The 26,743-nt window shown below is 41.5% G+C and overlaps 1 protein-coding gene across 11 annotated transcripts in view; it reads left to right on the top strand.

The window, feature by feature from the left end:
• The window catches only part of LOC126237342 (proline-rich protein 2-like), a 126,438-nt gene that overhangs the window by 62,358 nt on the left and 37,337 nt on the right, over positions 1-26,743 (top strand). For 2 of the 11 annotated variants that reach the window (XM_049947384.1, XM_049947383.1), the window contains exons 1-2: positions 10,239-10,326; positions 13,447-13,594. The exons of 1 other annotated variant lie outside the window; for it this stretch is intronic. In XM_049947384.1, the coding sequence (XP_049803341.1) occupies positions 10,288-10,326; positions 13,447-13,594 (187 nt within the window). In that variant the 5' untranslated portion in view covers positions 10,239-10,287. Of the gene's footprint in view, positions 1-10,238; positions 10,327-13,446; positions 13,968-26,743 lie in introns of those variants that run through there. 8 more of the 11 variants (XM_049947390.1, XM_049947386.1, XM_049947379.1 and 5 more) reach the window with 8 other exon arrangements.

The following is a 26,743-nucleotide window of genomic DNA, read 5'->3' as shown; positions in this document are numbered from 1 at the left end:
TCAAATGTGTGGGTTATGAGGTGCTGCTCGACCATTGCATCCCTTCCTTTTCAATTCCCTACTGGCAGTCACTGCACTTGCTGACCTGCTGGTAGCGCTTTTAAACTCACGAGTGGACCCTGCCTCGAATTCAGGCACTTTTGCAATGCTCGGGGTCCTGCCTGGTGTCAGTTTACCTGTGGCTGTTCCTTCGCGTTTCCACTTCAACATCACGTCAAAATTAGTCCATTTGTGCGCCTTATTACGGTTTAAATGTTACTGAGGGGTTGGTTACTCAGGTGACATCTGATGCCTGGTCCAAATTGAAGTGACTGAGCTCTCCCGACCAACCCATTCTGCTGTTACTGCTTTCCTGTTGACAAAACTACACTCCCTGTCTTCTTTTATGGGTACAGTCCACCTGTCGTCACATCTGTTCGTCATTCCTGTGTTACGTAAGGCTGTTTGAATGCTTTTGAGCAGATACAGTGCTTTGAGCACCTGTGGTTAGGTGGAATATATAATCATGAGAAATCAGGAAACTGTTAGCTGTAGCAGACATATCCAGAAATGTTCTCTCCCCATAAAGTCTTCTGGGAAAGATGTTTATTCTGTCCAGTCAAACATAGTAAGAGAGAAAATGAAATCTGAATTTTATTTTCCTGTCCACGACGGGGTGACTACTAACATAGCTATGAGGAAGGGAACTGCACCAGTCGTATTGACAATCAGTCTCACAGCATTTGCCCTGATAGTGTCAGGGATCCACAGAAACCGAAATCTTGACGGACACAAGGTCATTTGAAGTTCGGTCCGCTTTAATACGATTCTAGTATTTTTATTATTATCCCTTTAATAGTCTACCGTGCATAAGAGCATCGACACGTTATTTTCTCAAGAATGTGAATCTATCTATACAACATAGGTAGCGTTTCCTAAAACTTAAAATGTTTCAAATGGCTCTGAGCTCTGAGCACTATAGAACTTACCATTTGAGGTCACCAGTCCCCTAGAACTTAGAACTACATAAACCTAACTAACCTAAGGACATCACACATATCCATGACCGAGGCAGGATTAGAACCTGCGCCGTAGCGGTCGCGCGGTTCCAGACTGAAGCACCTAGAGCCGCTCGGTCACAGCGGCCGGCACTAAAACGTAAGGTATGCGTCATATAACCACGGTCTCCGTTTGTGTAACCCATCTAGATCTCTATTTATTATTAATTGTGACTAATTTAGATCGACTAGCAATATAGCTTCGGGTCTAAGTTGTGAAAGGGCAGAATGAGCTGGAACTAAACAAAAGTTACAGGAGTGTAACACTATAAGTAATGCTACCTACAAGGTGTTTCACAAGTCATCTTACACACTTTAAGAGCTTGTAGAGGGGACTTAGGAGATATTGTTTTACATAGGAACCCACGTTAGAAGTGAAACAAGAGCTACTCAACCGCACGTCATCAGACTCCTTTGATATGGCCCCACCACGAATTCCTCCCATCTGCCAACCTTCCCATCTCAGACTAGCACTCGCAACCTACGTCCACAGTTATTTTCTAGGTGTATGCCATTCTTTGTCTTCCTCTACAGTTTCTCCTCTCTAAAGCTCTCTATAGTACTATGGAAGTCATTCCCTAATGTCTTGACGCATGCTTTACCATCCTGTCGCTCCTTCTTGTCAGTGATTTCCATATAGTCCTTTTATCTCCGATTCTGTCCCTTCTTCCTGTCATTGTATCTTTCCTCTCCAATTTTGTTGAGAAACTCCTCATTCCTTGCCTTATCAGTGACCTAGTTTTCTACATTTTTCTATCGAACCACATCTCAAATGCTTCGATTCTCTTTTGTTGTCGTTTTTCCACAGTCCATGTTGCACTAGCACTCAATGCTGTGCTCCAAACGTACAGTCCTAGAAATTTCCTCTTCGAATGAAGGTCTATGTTTGTTACTAATAATTTACTATTGGGCAGTAATGCCTTTCTTGCCAGAGCATGCGTGCTTCTTATATCCTTCTTAGTTCATACGTCATGAGCTGTTATGTTACATATGTAGCAGAATTCCTTACCTTCGTCTGCTTCGTGTTCTCCATTGATGATGCTACGTTTCCATTATTCCCATTGCCCCATATTTTGTACCCCATTTAACACATCTTGTAATTCATCTTCACCTTCAGTGAAGACAGTAATGCAAAAAGCGAATCTCATCATTGACATACTTTCACCAATATTTTATATCCAACTCTTGAACCTTCATTTATTTCCGTCGCGGCTTCTACGTTGTACAGATCGAAGAATAGGGGTGAAAGACTACATCAGTGTCTTACACCCTATTTAATTCGAGCACATCTTTCTAGCCCTTCCAGTCTTATTATTCCCTCGTAGTTTTTGTACATACTGTATATTACGCGTCTTCCCCTATACACTATGTGATCAAAAGTATCCGGACATCTGGTTGAGAATGACTTACAAGTTCATCGCGCCCTACATCGATAATGCAGGAATTCAGTATGGTGTTGGGCCACCCTTTGTCTTAATGACAACTTCCACTCACCGAGGCATACGTTCAATCAGGTACTCGAAGGCTTCTTGGGGAATGGCAGCACATTCTTCACGGAGTGCTGCACTGAGGAGAGGTATCGATGTCGGTCAGTGAGGCCTGGCACGAAGTCGGCGATCCAAAACATCGCAAAGGTGTTCTATGGCATTCAGCTCAGGATTCTGTGAAGGCCAGTCCATTACAGGGATGTTATTGTCGTGTAACCACTCCACCAGAGGCGTGCGTTGTGAAGAGGTGCTCGATCGGCTTGAAAGATGCAACCGCAATCCCCGGATTGCTCTTCAAGAGTGGGAAGCAATCAGGCGCTTAAAACATCAATGTAGACCTACGCTGTGATATTGCCACGCAAAACAACAAGGAGTGCAAGCTCCCTACATGAAAAGCACGACCATACAATAACACGACCGCCTCTGAATTTAACTGCTGGCACTACACACGCTGGCAGATGACGTTCACCGGGCATCCGAAATAGCCACACCCTGCCATCGGATCGCCACATTGTGTACTGATTCGTCACTCCACACAACGTTTATCCACTATTCAAACGTCCAATGTCTACGCTCCTTGCACCAAGCGAGGTGTCGTTTGGCATTTACTGACGTGATGTGTGGCTTATGAGCAGGTCAGGTCAGTGACATAGAAAGGAGTTAAATATCTGTCAACAAAGATTTCAGATCGTTTCCCTAAAACCATAAAATATTTCACATACAGCAAAGCAAGTTTTAAAGGTAATTTAAAATCATTTATTCAGAACTGTTCTGTATAACCCATAGACGAATTTTTTCTAAACACTGGTAGTCTGTATAAAATAATAAAAACACCTAGTTATTAAGTGTAGTTATAAGTGAAGGTCGAAAAATTAACGTGCCCGCTAATGTTAGAACTATTGTACAGACATATTGCATCTCATTATTTCCACATAATTTCACAAATAAAAAAAAAGATAAAAAAATTGTTCAAATTTCATCACCGTTTCTCTTCCTTTCAAGTGTCGGAAACTGGTTTGACGTAGCTCCCCGTGCTAGTCTAACCTGAACAATCCTCTTCGTCTCTGTGTAACTCCTGCAAACTCTACCCGTTTCAACCAGCTTAATAAACTGATGCGTTGTTCTCCCACTATAATTCCTCCCCTCCCCCCCCCCCCAACACACTTCACACTTCCTTCTATTACCAAACTGACTCCTCAGGCTGTGTCCTACTAACTGCTGTAAGTTTCTTGTCTATGCCACTGTATTCAGTTCCTCCTCAATAGTTGTCCGGTCTACCCGTCAAATCCTCAGCAATGTTCTAAAGCACTACATTTCCGAAGCTTGTATTCTCCTCCTGTTTGAACTACTTATAGCCAATGTTTCATTTCCGCACAGAGCTACATTCCACACTAATATCTTAAGAAAATATATCCAAACACTTAAGTTAATATTTGATATCAAAAATTTTATGTTTTTCAGTATCACTTGGCTTCGCTATTGCCATCCGCAATTTATATCTTCTCTTCTTCGGCGGCTGTTAATTGCTCAGAATACAAGAAAATTAATCGACTAATTTTAGGTCATTTCTTAAACTAATGCTTTCAAAAATATAATTCATTAACTTTTTCTTTTATAACTATTTATTACATTTTATTGGATACCAAGTATGCCTTTTTTTTGTCATCAGTCCACTGACTGGTTTGATGCGGCCCGCCACGAATTCCTTTCCTGTGCTAACCTCTTCATCTCAGAGTAGCACTTGCAACCTACGTCCTCAATTATTTGCTTAACGTATTCCAATCTCTGTCTTGCTCTACAGTTTTTGCCCTCTAGAGCTCCCTCTAGTACCATGGAAGTCATTCCCTCATGTCTTAGCAGATGTCCTATCATCCTGTCCCTTCTCATCAGTGTTTTCCACATATTCCTTTCCTCTCCGATTCTGCATAGAACCTCCTCATTCCTTACCTTACCAGTCCACCTAATTTTCAACATTCGTCTATAGCACCACATCTCAAATGCTTCGATTCTCTTCTGTTCCGGTTTTCCCAAAGTCCATGTTTCACTACCATACAATGCTGTACTCCAGACGTACATCCTCAAAAATTTCTTCCTCAAATTAAGGCCGGTATTTGATATTAGTAGACTTCTCTTGGCCAGAAATGCCTGTTTTGCCATAGCGAGTCTGTTTTTGATCTCCTCCTTGCTCCGTCCGTCATTGGTTATTTTACTGCCTAGGTAGCAGAATTACTTAACTTCATTGACTTCGTGACCATCAATCCTGATGTTAAGTTTCTCGCTGTTCTCATTTCTACTACTTCTTATTACCTTCGTCTTTCTCCGATTTACTCATTAGACTGTTCATTCCGTTCAGCAGATCATTTAATTCTTCTTCACTTTCACTCATGATAGCAATGTCATCAGCGAATCGTATCATTGATATCCTTTCACCTTGTATTTTAATTCCACTCCTGAACCTTTCTTTTATTTCCATCATTGCTTCCTCGATGTACAGATTGAAGAGTAGGGGCGAAAGGCTACAGCCTTGTCTTACACCCTTCTTAATACGAGCACTTCGTTCTTGATCGTCCACTCTTATTATTCCCTCTTGGTTGTTGTACATATTGTATATGACCCGTCTCTCCCTATAGCTTACCCCTACTTTTTCCAGAATCTCGAACAGTTTGCACCATTTTATATTGTCGAACGATTTTTCCAGATCGACAAATCCATTGAAAGTGTCTTGATTTTTGTTTAGCCGTGTTTCCATTATTAGCCGTAACGTCAGAATTGCCTCTCTCGTCCCTTTACTTTTCCTAAAGCCAAACTGATCGTCACCTAGCGCATTCTCAATTTTCTTTTCCATTCTTCTGTATATTATTCTTGTAAGCAGCTTCGATGCATGACCTGTTAAGCTGATTGTGCGATAATTCTCGCACTTGTCAGCTCTTGCCGTCTTCGGAATTGTTTGGATGATGCTTTTCCGAAAGTCAGATGGTATGTCGCCGGACTTATATATTCTGCACACCAACGTGAGTAGTCGTTTTGTTGCCACTTCCCCCAATGATTTTAGAAATTCTGATGGAATGTTATCTATTCCCTCTGCCTTATTTGACCGTGAGTCCTCCAAAGCTCTTTTAAATTCCAATACTGGATCCCCCATGTCTTCTAAATCGACTCCTGTTTCTTCTTCTATCACATCAGACAAATCTTCACCCTCATAGAGGCTTTCAATGTATTCTTTCCACCTATCTGCTCTCTCCTCTGCATTTAACAGTGGAATTCCCGTTGCACTCTTAATGTTACCACCGTTGCTTTTAATGTCACCAAAGGTTGTTTTGATTTTCCTGTATGCTGAGCCTGTCCTTCCGACAATCTTACCTTTTTCGATGTCTTCACATTTTTCCTGCAGCCATTTCGTCTTAGCTTCCCTGCACTTCCTATTTATTTCATTCCTCAGCAACTTGTATTTCTGTATTCCTGATTTTCCCGGAACATGTTTGTACTTCCTCCTTTCATCAATCAACTGAAGTATTTCTTCTGTTACCCATGGTTTCTTCGCAGCTACATTCTTTGTACCTATGTTTTCCTTCCCAACTTCTGTGATGGCCCTTTTTAGAGATGTCCATTCCTCTTCAACTGTACTGCCTACTGCGCTATTCCTTATTGCTGTATCTATAGCGTTAGAGAACTTCAAACGTATCTCGTCATTCCTTAGTACTTCCGTATCCCACTTCCTTGCGTATCGATTCTTCCTGACTAATGTCTTGAACTTCAGCCTACTCTTCATCACTACTATATTGTGATCTGAGTCTATATCTGCTCCTGGGTACGCCTGATTTCGGAATCTCTGTCTGACCATGATGTAATCTAATTGAAATCTTCCCGTATCTCCCGGCCTTTTCCAAGTATACCTCCTCCTCTTGTGATTCTTGAACAGGGTATTCGCTATTACTAGCTGAAACTTGTTACAGAACTCAATTAGTCTTTCTCCTCTTTCATTCCTTGTCCCAAGCCCATATTCTCCTGAAACCTTTTCTTCAACTCCTTCCCCTACAACTGCATTCCAGTCGCCCATGACTATTAGATTTTCGTCCCCCTTTACATACTGCATTACCCTTTCAATATCCTCATACACTTTATCAATCTTTTCATCTTCAGCTTCTGATTAGAACAACTCGGTCGCTGAACTGTTCACAGTAACACACCCTCTGCCCTACCTTCCGATTCATAACGAATCCTACACCTGTTATACCATTTTCTGCTTCTGTTGATATTACCCGATACTCATCTGACCAGAAATCCTTGTCTTCCTTCCACTTCACTTCACTGACCCCTACTATATCTAGATTGAGCCTTTGCATTTCCCTTTTCAGATTTTCTAGTTTCCCTACCACGTTCAAGTTTCTGACATTCCACGCCTCGACTCGTAGAACGTTATCCTTTCGTTGATTATTCAATCTTTTTCTCATGGTAACGTCCCCCTGGGCAGTCCCCTCCCGGAGATCCGAATGGGGTACTATTCCGGAATCTTTTGCCAATGGAGAGATCATCATGACACTTCTTCAATTACAGGCCACATGTCCTGTGGATGCACGTTACGTGTCTTTAATGCAGTGGTTTCCATTGCCTTCTGCATCCTCATGTCGTTGATCATTGCTGATTCTTCCGCCTTTAGGGGCAATTTCCCACCCCTAGGACAAGAGAGTGTCCTGAACCTCTATCCGCTCCTCCGCCCTCTTTGACAAGCCCGTTGGTAGAATGAGGCTGACTTCTTATGCCGGAAGTCTTCGGCCGCCAATGCTGATTATTTATCAAAATTTAGGCAGTGGCGGGGATCGAACCCGGGACCGAAAACGTTTTGATTATGAATCAAAGACGCTACCCCTAGACCACGGGTTCTTGCAAGTATACCATAACAATAGTTATTTCTAATTTGGTTTCTGTCGAAACACAAATAATGGAATGATACTACATCAATTTTGCATCATTGAATACATTTCTTTATGATTAATTGAAGCAGTCAACAATAATGGTTAGCTACCTCATTTGCCTTGCAACATGAAAGAGATTTCCAGGAGTCATAGTTTTGGAATACAGTTTAATAATTATATATCGAGGTGTCACGGTATTTTAAAGCCAGTTCAGCATAAAAATATGCAGAGGAATCTCTCTTCTGAGGGTGAGGAAGGAAAGAATGATTCCGAACTAACGTCACAATGAATGTGTTGTTGACAGACCAAGCTTGAAATGGATAAACTTGGAGCAGAAATTGCGGCTTGTCCTTATCACAGGAACCATATCAGAATTCACGTTTATCGCAACCACGGAGGACATACACGATGTGGTCAAAAGTATCCGGACACCTGGCTGAAAATACTATCAAGTTCGTGGCGCCCTCCATCGGTAATGCTGGAATTCAATATGGTGTTGGTCCACCCTTGGTCTTGATGACAGCTTCCATTCTCGCAGGCATACTTTCAATTAGGTGCAGGAAGGATTCTTGGGGAATGGCAACTCATTCCTCACGGAGTCCTGCACTGAGGAGAGGTATAGATGGCGGTCGATGAGGCCTGGCACGAAGTCGGCGTTCCAAAATATCTCAAATAAGTTCTATAAGATTCAGGTCAGGACTTTGTGCAGGCTGTTCCATTACAGGAATGTTATTGTCGTGTAACCACTCCGCCACAGGCTGTGCATTATGGACAGGTTCTCGATGGGGTCGAAAGATGCAGTCGACATCCCCGAATTGATCTTCAACAATGGGAAGCAAGAAGGCGTTTAAAACATCAATGTAGCCCTACTTTGTGATAGTGCCACGCAAAACAACAAGTGGTGCAAGCCTCCTCCATGAAAAGCATGACCACACCATAATAATACCGCCTCCGAATTTTACTGTTGGCGCTACACACACTGGCAGATGACGTTCACCGGCCATACCCGCAGCCTGCCATCGGATCGCCACATTGTGTACCGTGATTCGTCACTCCACACAACGTTGTTCCACTGTTCAATCGTCCAATGTTAACGCTCCTCCGTTTGGCATTTACCGGAGTGATGTGTGGCTTATGAGCAGGCGCCCGACTTTGAAATCCAAGTTTTCTCACCTCCCGCCTAACTGTCATAGTACTTGCAGTGGATCCTGATGCAGTTTGGAATTCCTTTGTGATAGTCTGTATAGATGTCTGCCTATTACACAATACGACCCTCTTCAAATGTCGCTGGTATCTGTTAGTCAACAGATGAGGTCGGACTGTACGCTTTTGTGCTGCATGTGTCCGTACACGTTCCCACTTCACTATCACATCGGAGACAGTGGATCTAGGAATGTTTAGGAGTTTGTAAATATCGCCCACAGTCGTACGACACAAGTGACACCGACTCACCGGACTATGTTCGAAGTTCGTGAGTTCCACGGAGAGGCCCATTCTGCTGTGTCACGTGTAATGACTACTGAGGTAGCTGGTAGGGAGTACCCGGCAGTAGGTGGAAGCACAATGCACGTAATATGAAAATCGTATGTTTTGGGGGGTGTCCAGATACTTATGATCAGATAGTGTACCTCAGCCACATTTTTCTCATAATTTCGAACATCCTGTACCATTTTATAGCGTCGAATGCTTTTTTCAGATCATCACATTCTGTGAGCGTTTCTTAATTTTCTTTCAGTCTTGTTGCCATAGCAAGTCGTGGGACTAGGGTCTCACGTCTGGTAGACCGTTCGTCACTTTCGGAGTCCGTGAATGCCGTGGAGTGCTCCATTCTGGTCTCTCACGATGTCCAATGACTACTGAGGTCGGTGATATGGAGTACATGGCAGTAAGTGTCAGCGAAATGAGCCTGATATGGAAAACGTATATTTTGTGGGTGTCCGGATACTTTTGATCACGTAGTGCAACTGTATATGGCTGGCCACACTCTCCTAAATGAGGACCCAGTCCTGAACAACTACCGAAACGCTCTTGCTTTATGAGTTTCAGGATGCCAACCCTACAAATATCATTGCTGATTTACTTCAAATATAAGATTCTACAAGGTAGCTACAGCTATATTTGTCATTTAAATCGTTAATACCACGGTACACGACCATACACGTGCTTAATGAAATTACGTATGTAAGATAACGTTGTACGTCACCCACAGTAACGCATGACCACTTTCTTTTTCGATGTGACAGATAATCTCCAAATTAACACTCTGGACTTAGTTTGAGCTTTGACAAAATGGCTCTGAGCACTATGGGACTCAACTGCTGAGGTCATTAGTCCCCTAGAACTTAGAACTAGTTAAACCTAACTAACCTAAGGACATCACAAACATCCATGCCCGAGGCAGGATTCGAACCTGCGACCGTAGCGGTCTTGCGGTTCCAGACTGCAGCGCCTTTAACCGCACGGCCACTTCGGCCGGCCGAGCTTTGACAATCATCAGGTAGGTGAAGGAGTGGTTGGCTTAAGATGACTACTACCTTCTTGTGTCAAGGCACAAAAAATTTCATTTACGCGTACTCCCATCATGACTTACTGGTTCATTATTACTTTGAGGCAGCCACCTATGAGCACGCGGGTGTCGATGAAAAACTGAGCGACAATAAGATATTCAGTTCCTCGCAGCTGTGCTCTGTGACCTTGTGATACAACCAGACACTCCACCGTCGCATTTGGACTGCAGTCTCTGCTCGTCTCTTTGTTGAAGAGTCACGGAATCACGAGTACTCCACATCAGGCGTTGGTGAGCCTTATATAAGCTCTGCAGCCCATGTTCACAACAACACTTCCATCACCATGAGGGCGACAGTGGCAGCTCTTCTCCTGTGTCTTGTGGTGAGTAGTAAGGACTGAGGCTTTACCGAAATTCGTGCTACGTATCTTTACTGGTACTTACTTCATCATCCACTAAGACACTGATTTCTGAATGTACCACAATTTTCTGCCTGTAACATGCAATTATCGAATCTAAGGGTTTTAAAGTGTTTGCAACTTCGTCGTTTCTGTAAGCGACTTAATATTAGCTCCACCCGTTCAAATAAGGACAGTTGTGAGATTGTATCAAATTCATCAACTTCGTGTGAATCGTTTATGACCTATACTTGCATAAAATCAGTAAATGATCTGCTTTCTCCTTCTTACTGGATCAATATATGCGAGGATAACATCTGAAATCCGTGTCTGAGCATCCACACGTTATTACTGGCGGAGTTCAAATATCGTTAAACATCAGTCCAAAAAGTTTCGAGAATATATTAGTACAAAGTACGGAAAAATGAAGATGGTGATTTTAATGCTTACGGTGTCCTAGGTACCCCTCCCTCACTTGTTTACAAGGCACAGAACATTCACACACCCATGAGGATCTGTCAGTGAAATATATCTTTGAAATGTTGTTCAACTGGTGTGTCCCACTGGTTTGAAAGTCGGTTATGTCGTCAATGCGTTAACACTTCACGTGAATTTCTGCACTTAGTCATTCTGCAGTGGCTTCGATTTCATAACACGAAATCTCATCACCTGTGATGATTTGCTCGAGAAAAGAATTGTCCACGTGTTTCATTTCAAGGTAGTCACGCCATGTGCCCAGGCATCGTTGCTTTCGTTCAGGAGTCAAGATGAATGGGACAAACCTTTTACACAGTTTCCTTCTCTTCAAGACATTCTGAAGAATGCCTTAAAACTTAGAGATGTTGCTCCATTGCGATTTCTGACACTACAGTGATTACACCGTACGGTCGCACGTCGACTATGTACTTGACACCTCCTACTTACCTGCTTAAACTGACTCGTTGAATGTATGTGTTTTTTAGTTGTTCGGGTTGAAACTGTAGTTACTGGGCTGATACGCTTGTACGCCAGAAATAAAATCAATGTCGGAATTTTCTGGATGGACGGTGAATGTAGAAAAATGCCATCAGATTTTCTTCCTCGTGTCCAGCTGGTACTCCATGTCTAATGCTTCTAAAGATCTTGCATCTGCATATCTACAATTTTTATGAAAGATTACAGGATATATGTTATCATATGTTTCAGCATATGTTTGTCGCCGTTTGTCACGTCATCAGAGAGGCTGAAATTTCTCTAGTTCTGCGCATAAAGGCTGACCTAGCAGAACATCAGTAATCCCTTTACAAGAGCCTATTTTCAGGCGATATTGTTGGGTCACTGCCTGTTCTTCACTCATGTGATAAAAATCAAAGTAGTACAACTGTGATGATACACAGCTACTTATGAGAATTCAACAAAGATAACGATTAATCACGAAGATAAGAATTGGATTCATCATGTATCTAAACCCTAAATTATTGCTGTAGAGTAATAGAGCAATTTAGCACATGTGACTCAAGAGTATTATTTAGTGTACTCGAAGCTCGTTACCGGGAGTGGTTGGCTTACTTATTTATTCCACTCTGATGGTAGACAAAAAGGGAAATCAAATCTTATATACTCACGAGGAAAACCACAACATCAAACAATAAATAATGTCTAGTAATGAAATTTCGAGAATAGACTTGCCGCGGTAACATATTTAAATCATTAACATTGCAATATACTCCGCCACATACCGTTGGGTGGCTTGCGGAGTATAAATGTAGATGTAGATGTTAACGTAAGTGCGAGATAAGATATTGCAAATACGATATGTTGGTGCATCAATAACGTGTTTAACTGTCAGATTGTTGAATGCAAGCACGCAAACGCGAATGCATTGTGTTGTACAAATGCCGGATGTCACTTTCTGGGATGGGGTTCCACGCATGTTGCACTTGGTCGGTCAATACAAAGACAGTTAATGCTGTTTGTGGACGACGCTAGAGTTGACGTCCGATAATGTCCCATAAGTGCTCAACTAGAGACAAATCTGGCGATCGAGAAGGCCAAGGCACATGTGGTGGGTTACAACAGCAGTATGTGGACGAGCGTTATCATTTTGGTAAAAGCTGTTTATGAATGGTACCACTGCAGGTCGAATCACCAAACTGATGTGCATACTTCCAGTCAGGGTGTGTGGGATGACCACGAGACTGTTGGTGCTGCCATACAGAGTGGCACTCCACACCAGACCATAATTCCAGTTCTAGGTCCCGTGTTTCTAGCACGCCATTTGGTAGGTTGCAGTCCCTTAGATGGCCTCCAACTAATCAACACACAGCAATCACTGGCACCGAGCTGGAATCACCTGTCATCAGAGATCACAACAGACTCTTGCCCTGCACTCTTACGGGCTCTCGCTTGACAACACTGACGTCGCGAATGGCGGTGGTTTGGGGTCACTCGAGTGGACGCTACAGAGCGTCTGCCGCAGACCCGTCCTTGAATTAATCGATTTATAACAGTTCTTTTTATCATGGTGGTGCCAACTGCTGCTCAGACTGCTGCTGCAGATGCAGTACGAGGTGCCTGAGACAGACACCGAGCACAATGGTCTTCCCCCTCTGTAGTACCACATGGCTCTTCGTAACCCAATCTTCTTGCTACTGTATATTCTCGCGACCATCGCTGCCAGAAATAATGTGCAGTGTCCACATTTCTGCCAAGTCTTTCTGCAATGTCGCGTAATCAACATCAAGCTTCTCGAAGCACTTTTATGCGACCTTGTTCAAACTCAGTGACGTGTTTCTGGCGAAACACAAATAAAGGCATGGTACTAACTCATATTGGCATTAATGCATACACTTCTTTATGATTACTTGAAGTAATCAACAATAATGGTTGAACATGTTGATTCATTCAGTTTCTGTAATAAATCAGTAAGACTTATTTCTAATATGTGTCAGTGTACAAAGATGCATCTGATGATACAGTCCTAATAGTCACAAGTCATGATTTCTGCGATTCATTGTCTTTGTTTCAAAACGACATTAGCAGAATCTTAATCTCCGTTCAGAAGGAATACCACTTAATTTCCATCTACATATATGATGTAGTTTACAATATGACATTCTACTATAGGTGTCAGCATGCCGCAGTCAAGAGACTCCACCTGGCCCTCCTGGACCAACTGAGGGGCCACAACCAACTGGTCCACCAGGTCCACCAACCGGAGGTCCTGATCCAACTGGTCAACCAACCGGAGGTCCTGAACCAACTGGACCACCAGGTCCACCAACTGGAGGTCCTGATCCAACTGGTCAACCAACCGGAGGTCCTGAACCAACTGGACCACCAGGTCCACCAACTGGAGGTCCTGAACCAACTGGAGAGCCCCAACCAACTGGAGGGCCACAACCAACTGGTGGGCCTGAACCAACTGGTGAACCTCAGCCTACTGGAGGGCCTCAACCTACTGGACCACCAGCGCCACCTGGCCGTTTTTAGCCTGGTATTTTCTAGTGATGGAAGATTAGCGCACCTGGAAACGTTAAATGATTTCAGCTTTTACTTTTATAGCTGTTTTTAACTGCGTTAACTGATGGAAGTGTTCTTACGTGTCATAACAATCAATTCTGATTAAACCAGCAATGAAAAAGCTCCATTAACATTTTATTTACTGTGTACTGTAAAAGCAGCCAGTTCTCCAACAATATGGTATCAATATGTAAAAAATCATTACAGGAGTTAATATCGGTTCATACCTCATCAAATTCTTTACCACTTGATTTGCAGTTCCAAAAGATGCTGTATGTTGCCAAAGGAGTCCATGTTACCGACTACGTGCACTTCATGAATTGATATGAGCAAATGTCATATTTTCAGGAAACACTCTTGCCATCTATAAAAATCCCTGTTCAGAGTTTACTGATACATAACCTTTGAACGATATTCAGGCTTTCATGTTCTGTAATTCAACTTGTGACCTACGATAATTTCTTTGTAACATATTTTTCCCTCCTTCAGTTACACATTTATACTTCTTTTTGTGTATGAGAATTAGTACACGTCTATAATTAGTTCGATAGTGTGAGTCTTAAATTTCATGGGTCTTCTATTATTTAATTAATATGTTGCCTTCTAATAAACATATTTATCTGGGATCTGGACTTAATGTTTCCTAGATCCTGGCATATCTTCCACACCGATTATTTACCGGAACTCAGTGTAACATCAGCAGTAGCAATGACAAAATGGATGGGTGCGTACCTCTTCTTGACTGCTCTTGTATGGTGCAACCATTTACAAGGAACATGTCGCTAATGAGAAATTAAGCTCTATTTATCAAGATGTAAATAGTAATCAATATGAGTAGATGACTCTCCTCAGTATTGTTTTAGGGTACCATCACCAGTAAAAAAGAAGTCACTAAACTTAATCATACCGATCTGACCATACCGTTCAGTTTGATGCAGAATGGCTATGTGAATGCTACAACATAAAATGTAAAAGATTAAATAAGAAAGAAAATGAATTGCGAGTCAATAAGGAAATAACGAGCAGATACATTTTCTTTGGAATGATTCATGAAGGCTCTCTAAGCAATATCCAGCTCTCAGTAATATACAGAAATCCATTTCAAATTGGGTAAACTGAAATACTTTTGAAAGCCTAAAGAAGAACTTTGTGATTGCTGATTAAACTTCAGTAAGAAATTCTTCACCCATAGCGTTTCAATTATTCAAGGTTGGTTTTCCAAAAATTTCCGAACTAGCCTTTCGTGATGTATATGAGAATGTTCTACTGCCCGTTTGTATGTAGGGGCAAGATATAAACTTAACGCATGCCCACATATTTAAAGGCTCATTTTTTCTCGCATGGCATACTTTAATGTAACATGAACGGGACCATGGTTAAGCACAAACAATACGTTATTATACTGCACGCCTTCAGGAGACCCAAACGCTGCTATACCAGCCATGATAAGTTAATGGACATTTTATATTGTGCTGCATGGCCTGTAATGATAATGTTGTATAGAGAGATGATGGGTTTGTTTGACGCATGTTCTCAAAACAAATTCAACGCAATGGTAATTATTCTTCAGATAATCCTTTTTAATGTCCTTTTTTGTAACTAGAAAAATTTAAACAATGATAAAATGCGTCAATTGACAGGCAGTACAAACACCAGAAACTGTATGTCATTACCGCTAGTAGTTAACTTGAAAGTGTTCCTTATATAGCGAAAGAGAATATTTGTGGGAATTTATGTTTGAATTTTTAACAACAGGTCATGAATGCTTTGCCTGTCTTGCTTGTGAAAGTATTTCTTTTTCCGCGCATCACTCTTCTCTCTCTCATTGTTTATCTATGACATATTGAACATGGCACCTAATAATATTCTCTTTGGTGCATATGACAGTAGAATGGTATACTCCAAAGCGTATAATGTGCTCTGCCTACAAACCTCGAACCATTACATGGATTATGTTTAAATGGGCCATACACTTGGTTCGAATACAATAGGTACCACCGACCAAAGCATGTATATGCTCTTAATTACTCCTACTAAATACTGTCATGGTCATTATAAAGTAAATTTTCAGAAACTGGTCCGACTTTGAGTTACTAAATAAGTGTCTCCAAAGGATTACACGGAATCAGAATTAGAGAGTGAAGAACTTGATTTTTACCAGATTTCTGATCCTCATGTACTTGAAACTTTTTTTGCAAAGAACGTCGGAGTTGATGCGATCTTATACCTCATTAGAGATAGGAGCGTTGTCCGCATTATTACAAAAAACTGTTGTTATTTTGTTACTGATTACGTCCATAAACGCTTGATCTTCATACAGAAACTATTTTGAGGCATATAATAAGTGCAGTGTACTAACGATACAATACAAAGCCAACAACAAAGATATTATATTATTCTTGAGGTTCGCTATTTCAAACTGAAACATTTGACTGCTGTCCCACGTTCGCTAACTGTAGGAGGATGTAACACAGATGGTTTGTTATATATTTCCAACTAATATTTTATGAGAAGCCTGTGTATATATACTTTCTAGAAAATAAATTAAAAATACTCTACTGCGAATTAAGCTAAAGAAACACTAAAAATATTATTTTGAGAAGAAAGTCTCTACTATTTCAGTTCACAAGAAGCACAAAAAATACATTTTCATTATTACGTAGGTCCAGGGAACGTTAATGACGGCGACTTCGAAGATATTAGGGAAATTGTGGGATAATAAGGGAAACGCATTAATAAATAATAATCTAATCTGCAAAATGTCATTCGTTTATAGCGCACAAATAGGGAGTAGCTGGTTCTATACATACCAGCATATCAACGCATACAAATTTATAAACAGCCAAAATTGTACAACATTGTACTTTGGGATATGTACTCGGAGTACGTAGTCAGTATCAGATGTTTCGCACAAAATCAGTCCACACACTGAAAAGTCCGCAGCTTTTATGAGGTCCAAGGAAAGACAAACGAGATAGCTCGGACTGTCAGGAAATAATTGATCGTGGCACATCACTGAGAAAATGTTTTCTGACTTTGAATTAGGTCATTACGTTTGGACAAATTAAAAAAAATACAACATTCATCTCAGCAGCAGTGAACGAGCATCTCATCATAGACGTGATCTCTGGTTACGGAGGAAAAGGAAGCGTGAGACACCGGGAAAAGCTCTGTCGACGAAGCAAAAGTTTTGCCGCTGAGTCATAAGAATCAGATCTCAACTAAACATTTTCGTTGTTCTAAAATCTCAGCAGACAGTCCATGGAAAGCAAATGTACGTTTGTAGTATTGCAGATTTAGAAAACATCTACATCCACGCGACTAATCTGTATTTGACAGTTAAGTTCTGGCAATGGATTCTTCGAACCACCTTCAGAATATTTCTCTACCGTTCCACTCTTTAACAGCATATGGGAAAAATGAACACTCACATCTTTCTGTACGAGCATATATTTCTGTTATTCTATCATGATGATCATTTCTTACCTTGTAGGGTTGCGATGATAAAATGGTTTCACAGTCTGAGCAGAAAACTGGTAATTGTAATTTCGTTATAAGATCTGACAGCAACGATAAACACTTTTGTCTTAAAAACCACCAACCTCTTTTATCATATCCGTGACAGTCTCTCCACTATTTTACGATAATACAGCAGAGCACAGCAATACTACATCAGAGGACATACAAGCACAGCGTAGGTCGTCTCTTTAGTAGACCTGTTGAGAGGATTCTGTCAATAAAACGTACTCTTTGGTTTGCCTAAACAAATAGCTCTGTTAACATAGCCTCAACTGTTAGTGCTGCCACACGCCAACTGTGCGTAGCTGTTGCGTTGATGTCGATCACAGAAGGTGATAACACGGATAACAGTGCATCGAAGAGGGAGTATATAAAGTGTCAAATGTACTATACACATTGATACTAAGTATACACTATCAAATCAAAAGTAATTGGACATCTATCAGTGGATATTAGTATGCCGGGTCTTGCCTTCTTGACGTCTTGATCTCTACTTTCATTGAGGTATCTAAATTTCTAGCGAGGAATGGCAGCCCGTTCTTCCTCAAGAGCCGCAACCAGTGAAGATAGTGATGCTGGACATGGGGCATGGAGCGGCCTCGATCTTCTAACTCATCTCAAAATTGTTCCATTTGGGTTCAGGTAGGAAGTCTTCGCACGCCAGTCCATTTCAATAATAATGCTGTCGTTTAAGTGGGTCCATCGTCTCCAAACTGAATCTCTACTGTACACAATAAACCATGATTTAAAGTGTGTCCATATGATGCCACATTCAACGTTTTCCTAAGCGTAATATGGGTACCAGATGTATATACACCAAAAATGCGACCATACTATAATACCATCTCCTCTGTGCTTCACTGTTGACACATGATGGCAGGTAACTTCATCCAGCCTTCCGCCAAATACAAATATTCCATCAGATTATCACAGAGTGTAGCATGATTCATCGTTCCACACCACATGTTTCCGGTCATCCACTATCATGCAGAGTCGCTCTACATTTCACCTCCAATGTGGGGCGTATGAGGGGCTGCTCGACCATTGCATCCCATTCTTTTCAGTTCCCTACTGGCAGTCTTTGCACTCGCTTTTGAACTCACGAGTGGATCCTTGCCTCTATTTCAGGCACTTATGCAATGCTCGGATCTCTGCCTGGTCTCAGTTTACCCGTGGCCGTTCCTTCTCGTTTCCACTTCAACATAACGTCAAAATTAATCAATTTGTGCGCTTTATTACGGTTTAAATATTACTGAGGGATTGGTTACTCAGGTGACATCTGATGTCTGGTCCAAATTTGAAGTGACTGAGCTCTCCCGACCGATCAGATACTATATCTCGCCTGTGGTTAGGTGGAATATATATCCGTGAGAAATCAGGAAACAGTTATCTGTAGAGGACATATCCAGAAACGTTCTCTCCCCATCAAGTCTTCTGGGAAAGATGATTATTCTGTCCAGTCAAACATAGTAAGAGAGAAAATGGAAACTGAGTTTTCATTTCCTGTCACTGTTAACACAGCTATGAGGAAGGGAATTACAAGAGTACTATTGTCAATCAGTCTCACAGCATTTGCCTTGAGAGTGTCAGGGATCCACAGAAACGGAAATCTTGACGGGCAGAGGGTCGTTTGAACCTCGACCCCCTTTAATACGAGTCTACTCCCTTTATTATTATCCCTTTCATAGGCTACCTTGCATAAGAGCACCGACACGTTATTTTCTCAAGAATGTGAATCCATCGATACAAGTTTACTGAAACTTAAAATGGTTCAAATGGCTCTGAGCACTATAGGACTTTACATCTGAGTCATCAGTCCCCTAGAACTTAGAATTACTTAAACCTAAATAACCTAAGGATATAACACACATGCATACCCAAGGCAGGATTAGAACCTGCGACCATAGCGGTCGCGCGGTTCCAGACTGTAGCACCTAGAACCGATCGGCCACAGCGGCCGGCCCTAAAACTTGAGGTATGAGCCATATAACCACGATCTCCGTTTATGTACGCCATCTAGATCTCTATTTATTATTAATTGTGACTAATTTAGATAGACTAGCAATTCAGCTTCGGGTCTACGTTGTGAAAGGGAAGAACGAGGTGGAACTAGACATAAGTTACGGGAGTGTAACACTATAAGTAATGCTACCTACAGGGTGTTTCACAAGTCATCTTACATGCTTCAAAGCTTGTAGAGGGGACTTCGGAGATATCGTTTTACACATGAACCCATGTTCAGAAAAGGTTCATTTCCATGTTAGAAGGGAAATAAGGGGTACTCAATCGCACGTCATCAGACTGCTTTCATGTGGCCCCACCACGAATTCCTCTTATCTACCAACCTCTCCATCTCGGACTACCAATTGCAACCCACCTCCACAGTTATTTTCTAGGTGTATGCCAATTCTCTGTCTTCCTCTACAGTTTTTCCCCTCTAAAGCTCCCTCTAGTACAATGGAAGTCATTCCCTAATGTCTTGACGCATGCTTTACCATCCTGTCGCTCCTTCTTGTCAGTGATTTCCATATAGTCCTTTTATCTCCGATTCTGTCCCTTCTTCTTATCATTGTTTCTTTCCTCTCAAATTTTGTTGAGAACCTTCTCATTCCTAATCTTATCAGTGAACTAATTTTCTACATTTTTCTATCGCACCGCATATCAGATTCTTCGATTCTCTTTTGTTCCGGTTTTTCCACAGTCCATATTTCACTAGCACACAATGCTCTGCTCCAAACGTACATTCCCAGAAATTTCGTCTTCAAATTAAGGTCTATGTTTGATACTAGCAAACTACTATTGGCCAGTGATGCCCTTCTTGCCAGTGCTTGTGTGCTTCTTGAATCCTTCTTGGTTCATACGTGATGAGTTTTTTTGTTGCATTTCTTTTTGTCATCAGTCTACTGACTGGTTTGATGCGGCCCGCCACGAATTCCTTTCCTGTGCTAACCTCTTCATTTCAGAGTAGCACTTGCAACCTACGTCCTCAATTATTTGCTTGACGTATTCAAATCTCTGTCTTCCTCTACAGTTTTTGCCCTCTACAGCTCCCTCTAGTACCATGGAAGTCATTTCCTTATGTCTTAGCAGATGTCCTATCATCCTGTCCCTTCTCCTTATCAGGGTTTTCCACATATTCCGTTCTTCTCCGATTCTGCGTAGAACCTCCTCATTCCTTACCTTATCACTCCACCTAATTTTCAACATTCGTCTATAGCACCACATCTCAAATGCTTCGATTCTGTTCTGTTCCGGTTTTCCCACAGTCCATGTTTCACTACCATACAATGCTGTACTCCAGACGTACATCCTCAGAAATTTCATCCTCAAATTAAGGCCGGTATTTGATATTAGTAGACTTCTCTTGGCCAGAAATGCCTTTTTTGGCATAGCGAGTCTGCTTTTGATGTCCTCCTTGCTCCGTCCATCATTGGTTATTTTACTGCCTAGGTAGCAGAATTCCTTAACTTCATTGACTTCGTGACCATCAATCCTGATGTTAAGTTTCTCGCTGTTCTCATTTCTACTACTTCTCTTTACCTTCGTCTTTCTCCGATTTACTCTCAAACCATACTGTGTACTCATTAGACTGTTCATTCCGTTCAGCAGATCATTTAATTCTTCTTCACTTTCACTCATGATAACAATGTCATCAGCGAATCGTATCATTGATATCCTTTCACTTTGCATTTTAATTCCACTCCTGAACCTTTCTTTTATTTCCATCATTGCTTCCTCGATGTACAGATTGAAGAGTAGAGGCGAAAGGCTACAGCCTTGTCTTACACCCTTCTTAATACGAGCACTTTGTTCTTGATCGTCCACTCTTATTATTCCCTCTTGGTTGTTGTACATATTGGATATGACCCGTCTCTGCCTATAACTTACCCCTACTTTTTTCAGAATCTAGAACAGCTTGCACCATTTTATATTGTCGAACGATTTTTCCAGGTCGACAAATCCTATGAAAGGGTCTTGATTTTTCTTTAGCCTTGCTTACATTACTAACCGTAACGTCAGAATTGCCTCTCTCGTCCCTTTACTTTTCCTAAAGCCAAACTGATCGTCACCTAGCGCATTCTCAATTTTCTTTTCCATTCTTCTGTATATTATTCTTGTAAGCAGCTTCGATGCATGACCTGTTAAGCTGATTGTGCGATAATTCTCGCACTTGTCAGCTCTTACCGTCTTCGGAATTGTGTGGATGATGCTTTTCCGAAAGTCAGATGGTATGTCGCCAGACTCATATATTCTACACACCAACGTGAATAGTCGTTTTGTTGCCATTTTCCCCAATGATTTTAGAAATTCTGATGGAATGTTATCTATCCCTTCTGCCTTATTTGACCGTAAGTCCTCCAAAGCTCTTTTAAATTCCGATTCTAATACTGGATCCCCTGTCTCTTCTAAATCGACTCCTGTTTCTTCTTCTATGACATCAGACAAATCTTCACCCTCATAGAGGCTTCCAATGTATTCTTTCCACCTATCTGCTCTCTCCTCTGCATTTAACAGTGGAATTCCCGTTGCACTCTTAATGTTACCACCGTTGCTTTTAATGTCACCAAAGATTGTTTTGATTTTCCTGTATGCTGAGTCTGTCCTTCCGACAATCATATCTTTTTTGATGTCTTCACATTTTTCCTGCAGCCATTTCGTCTTAGCTTCCCTGCACTTCCTATTTATTTCATTCCTCAGCGACTTGTATTTCTGTATTCCTGATTTTCCCGGAACATGTTTGTACTTCCTCCTTTCATCAATCAACTGAAGTATTTCGTCTGTTACCCATGGTTTCTTCGCAGCTACCGTCTTTGTACCTATGTTTTCCTTCCCAACTTCTGTGATGGCCCTTTTTAGAGATGTCCATTCCTCTTCAACTGTACTGCCTACTGCGCTATTCCTTATTGCTGTATCTATAGCGTTAGAGAACTTCAAATGTATCTCGTCATTCCTTAGTACTTCCGTATCCCACTTCTTTGCGTATTGATTCTTCCTGACTAATGTTTGAACTTCAGCCTCCAGCCTTTTGTTCTCCATTTAACACATCTTATAATTCTTCTTCACCTTCACTAAAGACAGTAATGCAATAATTGACATCATTACACCTAGAATTTTATATCCCACTCTTAAACCTTTCTTTTATTTTCGTCATGGCTTCTTCTTTGCATAGATCGAAGAGTGGGGGAGAAAGCCTACATCCCTGTCTTACGCCCTATTTAATCCGTACACATCTTTCTAGCTCTTCCAGTCTTATTGTTCCCTTCTAGTTTTTGTACATACTGTATATTACCCGTCTTCCACTATGCACTATATGATCAAAAGCTGAAAACGTTTTACAAAGTTCATCGCGCCCTACATCGGTAATGCTGGAATTCAATATATTGTTGGCCCACCCTTAGTCTTGATGACAGGTTCCACTCTCGCAGGCATGCATTCAGTTAGGTGCTCGAAGACTTCTTGGGGAATGGCAGCCCATTCTTCACGGAGTGCTGCACTGAGGAGAGGTATCGATGTCGGACGGTGAGGCATGGCACGAAGTGGGCGATCCAAAACATCCCAAAAGTGATAGCATTCAGCTCAGGATTCTGTGAAGGCCAGTCAATTACAGGAATGTTATTGTCGTGTGACCACTTCGCCACAGGCCGTGCGTTGTGAACAGGTGCTCGATCGGGTAGAAAGATGCAATCGCAACCCCCGGATTGCTCTTCAACAGTGGTAAGCAATAAGGTGCTTAAAGCATCAGTGTAGGCCTGTACTGTGATAATGTCACCCAAAACAAAAAGGGGTGCAAGCCCCTTCCATGAAAAGCACTACCACACCATAACACCACCGCCTCGCAATTTTACTCTTGTCACTACACACGCTGGCAGATGACGTCCACCGGGCAATCGCCATACTCACAGCATCACATTGGATTGTCACATTGTGTAACCGTGATTCGTCACACCACACAGCGTTTTTCCACTGTTCAATATTGCAATGTTTACGCTCCTTACACCAAGCGAGGCGTCGTTTGGCATTTACCGGCGTGATGTGTGGCTTATGAGCAGCCGCTCGACCATGAGATCCAATTTTTCTCACCTCCCGCCTAACTGTCAGAGTACTTGCAGTGGATCCCGATGCAGCTGGAATTCCTGTGTGATGGTCTGGTTAGATGTCTGCCTATTACACAATTCGACCCTCTTCCACTGTCGCTGGTCCCTGTTAGTCAACAGACGAGGTCGGCATGTACGCTTTCGTGCTGTGCGTGTCCCTTCATGTTTCCACTTCTCTACCACATGGAAACAGTGGACCTAGTGATGTTTAGGAGTGTATAAATCTCGTGCACAGACGTATGACACAAGTGACACATATTCACCTGACTACGTCCGAAGTTCATGAGTCCGCGGAGGGTCCCATCCTGCTCTGTCACGTCTAATGACTACTGAGGTCGCTGATATGGAGTACCTGGCAGTATTTGGAAGCACAGTGCACGTAATATGAAAAACGTATGTTTTGGGGGGTGTCCGGATACTTATGATCAGATAGTGTACCTCACCCGCATTTTTCTCAAAATTTCGAACTCCTGTACCATTTTACAGTGTAGAACGCTTTTTTCAGATCAACACATCCGGTGAACGTTTCTTAATTTTCTTTCAGTCTTGCTGCCATAACAATTCGTGGGACTAGAGCCTACCGTCGGGTTGACCGTTCAACGGTATGAAAGTCTTTCGATTTGACACGACTTCGTCTACTTGCGCGTCGATGTGTATGAAATGATGATGATTGGGACAACACAACACCGAGTCCCTGAGTGGAGAAATTTTTCGACCAACCAGGAATCGAACTCGGGTCCTTAGGATTGACATTTTGTCTCGCTGACCTCTCAATTACCGGGAGCGGATTGCTGCCATAATCAACCGCAACATCAGAACTGCCTCTCTGGTATCACTGCCTTTCCTAAAACCAAACCGATCATCATCTAACATATCCTTATTTTCTTTTCCATTCTTTTATACATTATTACTGTCAGCAGTTTGGATAAATAACCTGTCTAACTTCTTGTGCCTTAATTCTCCCAATTGTAGTCTCTTGCTTGACAGTGGTATTCCCATAGCTTACTTAATGTAACCGCCTTCGCTTTTAAGTTCCCTGAAGATCGTTTCAGCCTCTCTGTTTGTTGAGTAGTTCCTTCCGATAATCATTTCTTTTTCTATTTCTTCGCATTTATCCTTAGCTTCCCTGCACTTTCTATTTATTTCATCTCTAAGTGACTTGTGTTGTAGTAACCCCGAATTTCCCAGAATACTTTTGTTCTTCCTTCTTTCGTCGATCACCTGAACTATTTATTGTGTTAGCCATGGCTTATTCCCAGTTGACTTCCTTGTACCTACCTTTTTCTTTCCAGCTTCTGTGAATGCCCTCTACAACTGTCATTACCTCTATAGCTGAACTGACTACTAAGCTGTACATTGATTCTTCCTGGCTACTCTCTTAAACTTAAGCCCACTATTCATCATTACTAATTTGTGATCAATATCTGTGTCCGCTCTTTGGTACACCTTACAGTCCAGTATTTGATTTCAAAATCTTCGCCTGACCATGCTCTGACTGGAGTATTCCTTTACCTTCCAGTCTTTTCCAAGCATACATCCTCCTCTTGTGATCCGGAAAAAATTTTTTGCTATTGCTAGCCGAATTTTATGGCAGAACGCAATTAGTCTTTTCTTTCTCTCATTCAAATATCAAGTCCACATTCTCCTGTAACGTTTTCTTCTGCTCCTTCCCTTTCAACCGCGTCCCAATCCTCAATGACTGTTGCACTTTCATCTCCCTTTACGTATTGAATTATCCGTTCGATATTCTCATACAGTTTTCCTATCTCTATGTATACCTTAGCATTGTTGTCGGTGTTGAGTTGATGTCGATTCTGAAGACAGCAACCGTATCACTGAACTGTTCACAGTAACTCACTCTTTGCTTATCCTCCTATTCACAACGAATGCTACTTCGGGTATATCACTTTCTGTTGCAGTTGATATTACCCTATACTCGTCTGACCAGAAATCCTAGCCTGCTCTCCAATTCACTTCACTAAACACCACTGCATCTAGAATGAGCCTTAGAATGTCAGCCATCTTTATTGCATCGAAATGTTCGAGGACTGAGAAATAAAATTAATGAATTAACTATCTGCGTAGATGAATTAGAGTCTTCAAACCCAGCTGACATAATCTGCCTCTCTGAACATCATGCGAGCACTGGTACAGAACTCTTAAGTGTTACAGTGTTTAGATTAGCATCTCACTTTTGTGGATCAGAAATGGAGAAAGGAGGAGTTGCCACATTCATCAGGAACTGTTATAAATTTAACAACATAGACATTCTCAAATTTTGCCTGGAACAGCATATGGAAGCATGTACAACAGAACTAGAATTTCACAAAAAATCCTTCATAATATTAAGTGTATATCGAGCACCTGCAGGTGACTTTAATCTGTTTGTAAACCACCTTGAAGCTGTACTGGCCCATTTAACAACCAAAAAGAAAGAAATAGTGGTTGCTGGTGATTTCAATGTAGATTTCTTTAAAGACTCTCCCAAGAAGAACTTATTTGAGTTAGTAACATTATCAATCAACTTAATTCCAACTGTAAAGTTCCCCACTAGGGTAGCCAATTGTTCACAAACAGCCATTGATAATATCTTTATATAAAAGTCCAATGAACAAAATTATATTACAAAACCAATAGTCAATGGCCTCTCAGACCATGACATGCAGTTCCTTCTGTTAAATGTTAATACTGAACAGGATATAAAATCTGTTAAATCTGAGCTCAAGGGTGTAATCAATAAGTCTAAAATTGATTATTTTAGGACACTCCTCAGAGACATTCACTGGCCTGATGTTTACAGTGCTCATGGCATGAATGAAAAAAGTGCTAATAAAGTGCTTATTTTATTCCAACACTCTTTTACCTCATAACTTACCAAGGTTAGAGCAAAGTCTACAAACAAGCCATGGATTACTCAAGGAATAAGGGCATCTTGTAAAACAAAAAGAAAACTGTATCTGTCAGTCCGGAACAGTTCCGATGTTGATGCTATAGCACATTACAAGAAATTTAAGTAGTCGACTGGTAGAACCAGACATGAAGAGGAACAAAGAGCATTAAGAGTAAATGATACATTGGTGACAGATGTGTGTAGAGGTGCAGAACTTTTTAACGAACATTTTATAACTGTTACTGAAAAGTTGGAGTTGTCAGGTTCAATAGAAGCTGCTATTGAATACCTCATACCAGACATTTCAAGTAACTTCCATGATATGAATTTGACCCTCACTACCCCAGCATCTTTAAAATCAAAAACATCTAGTGGATATGATGAAATACCAAAAAAG

The sequence above is a fragment of the Schistocerca nitens genome, chromosome 2 (assembly GCF_023898315.1).
Source record: "Schistocerca nitens isolate TAMUIC-IGC-003100 chromosome 2, iqSchNite1.1, whole genome shotgun sequence".
Taxonomy (NCBI): Eukaryota; Metazoa; Arthropoda; class Insecta; order Orthoptera; family Acrididae; genus Schistocerca; species Schistocerca nitens.
Note: the sequence above shows the minus strand (reverse complement) of the source record. Positions and strands in the feature narration are given on the sequence as shown.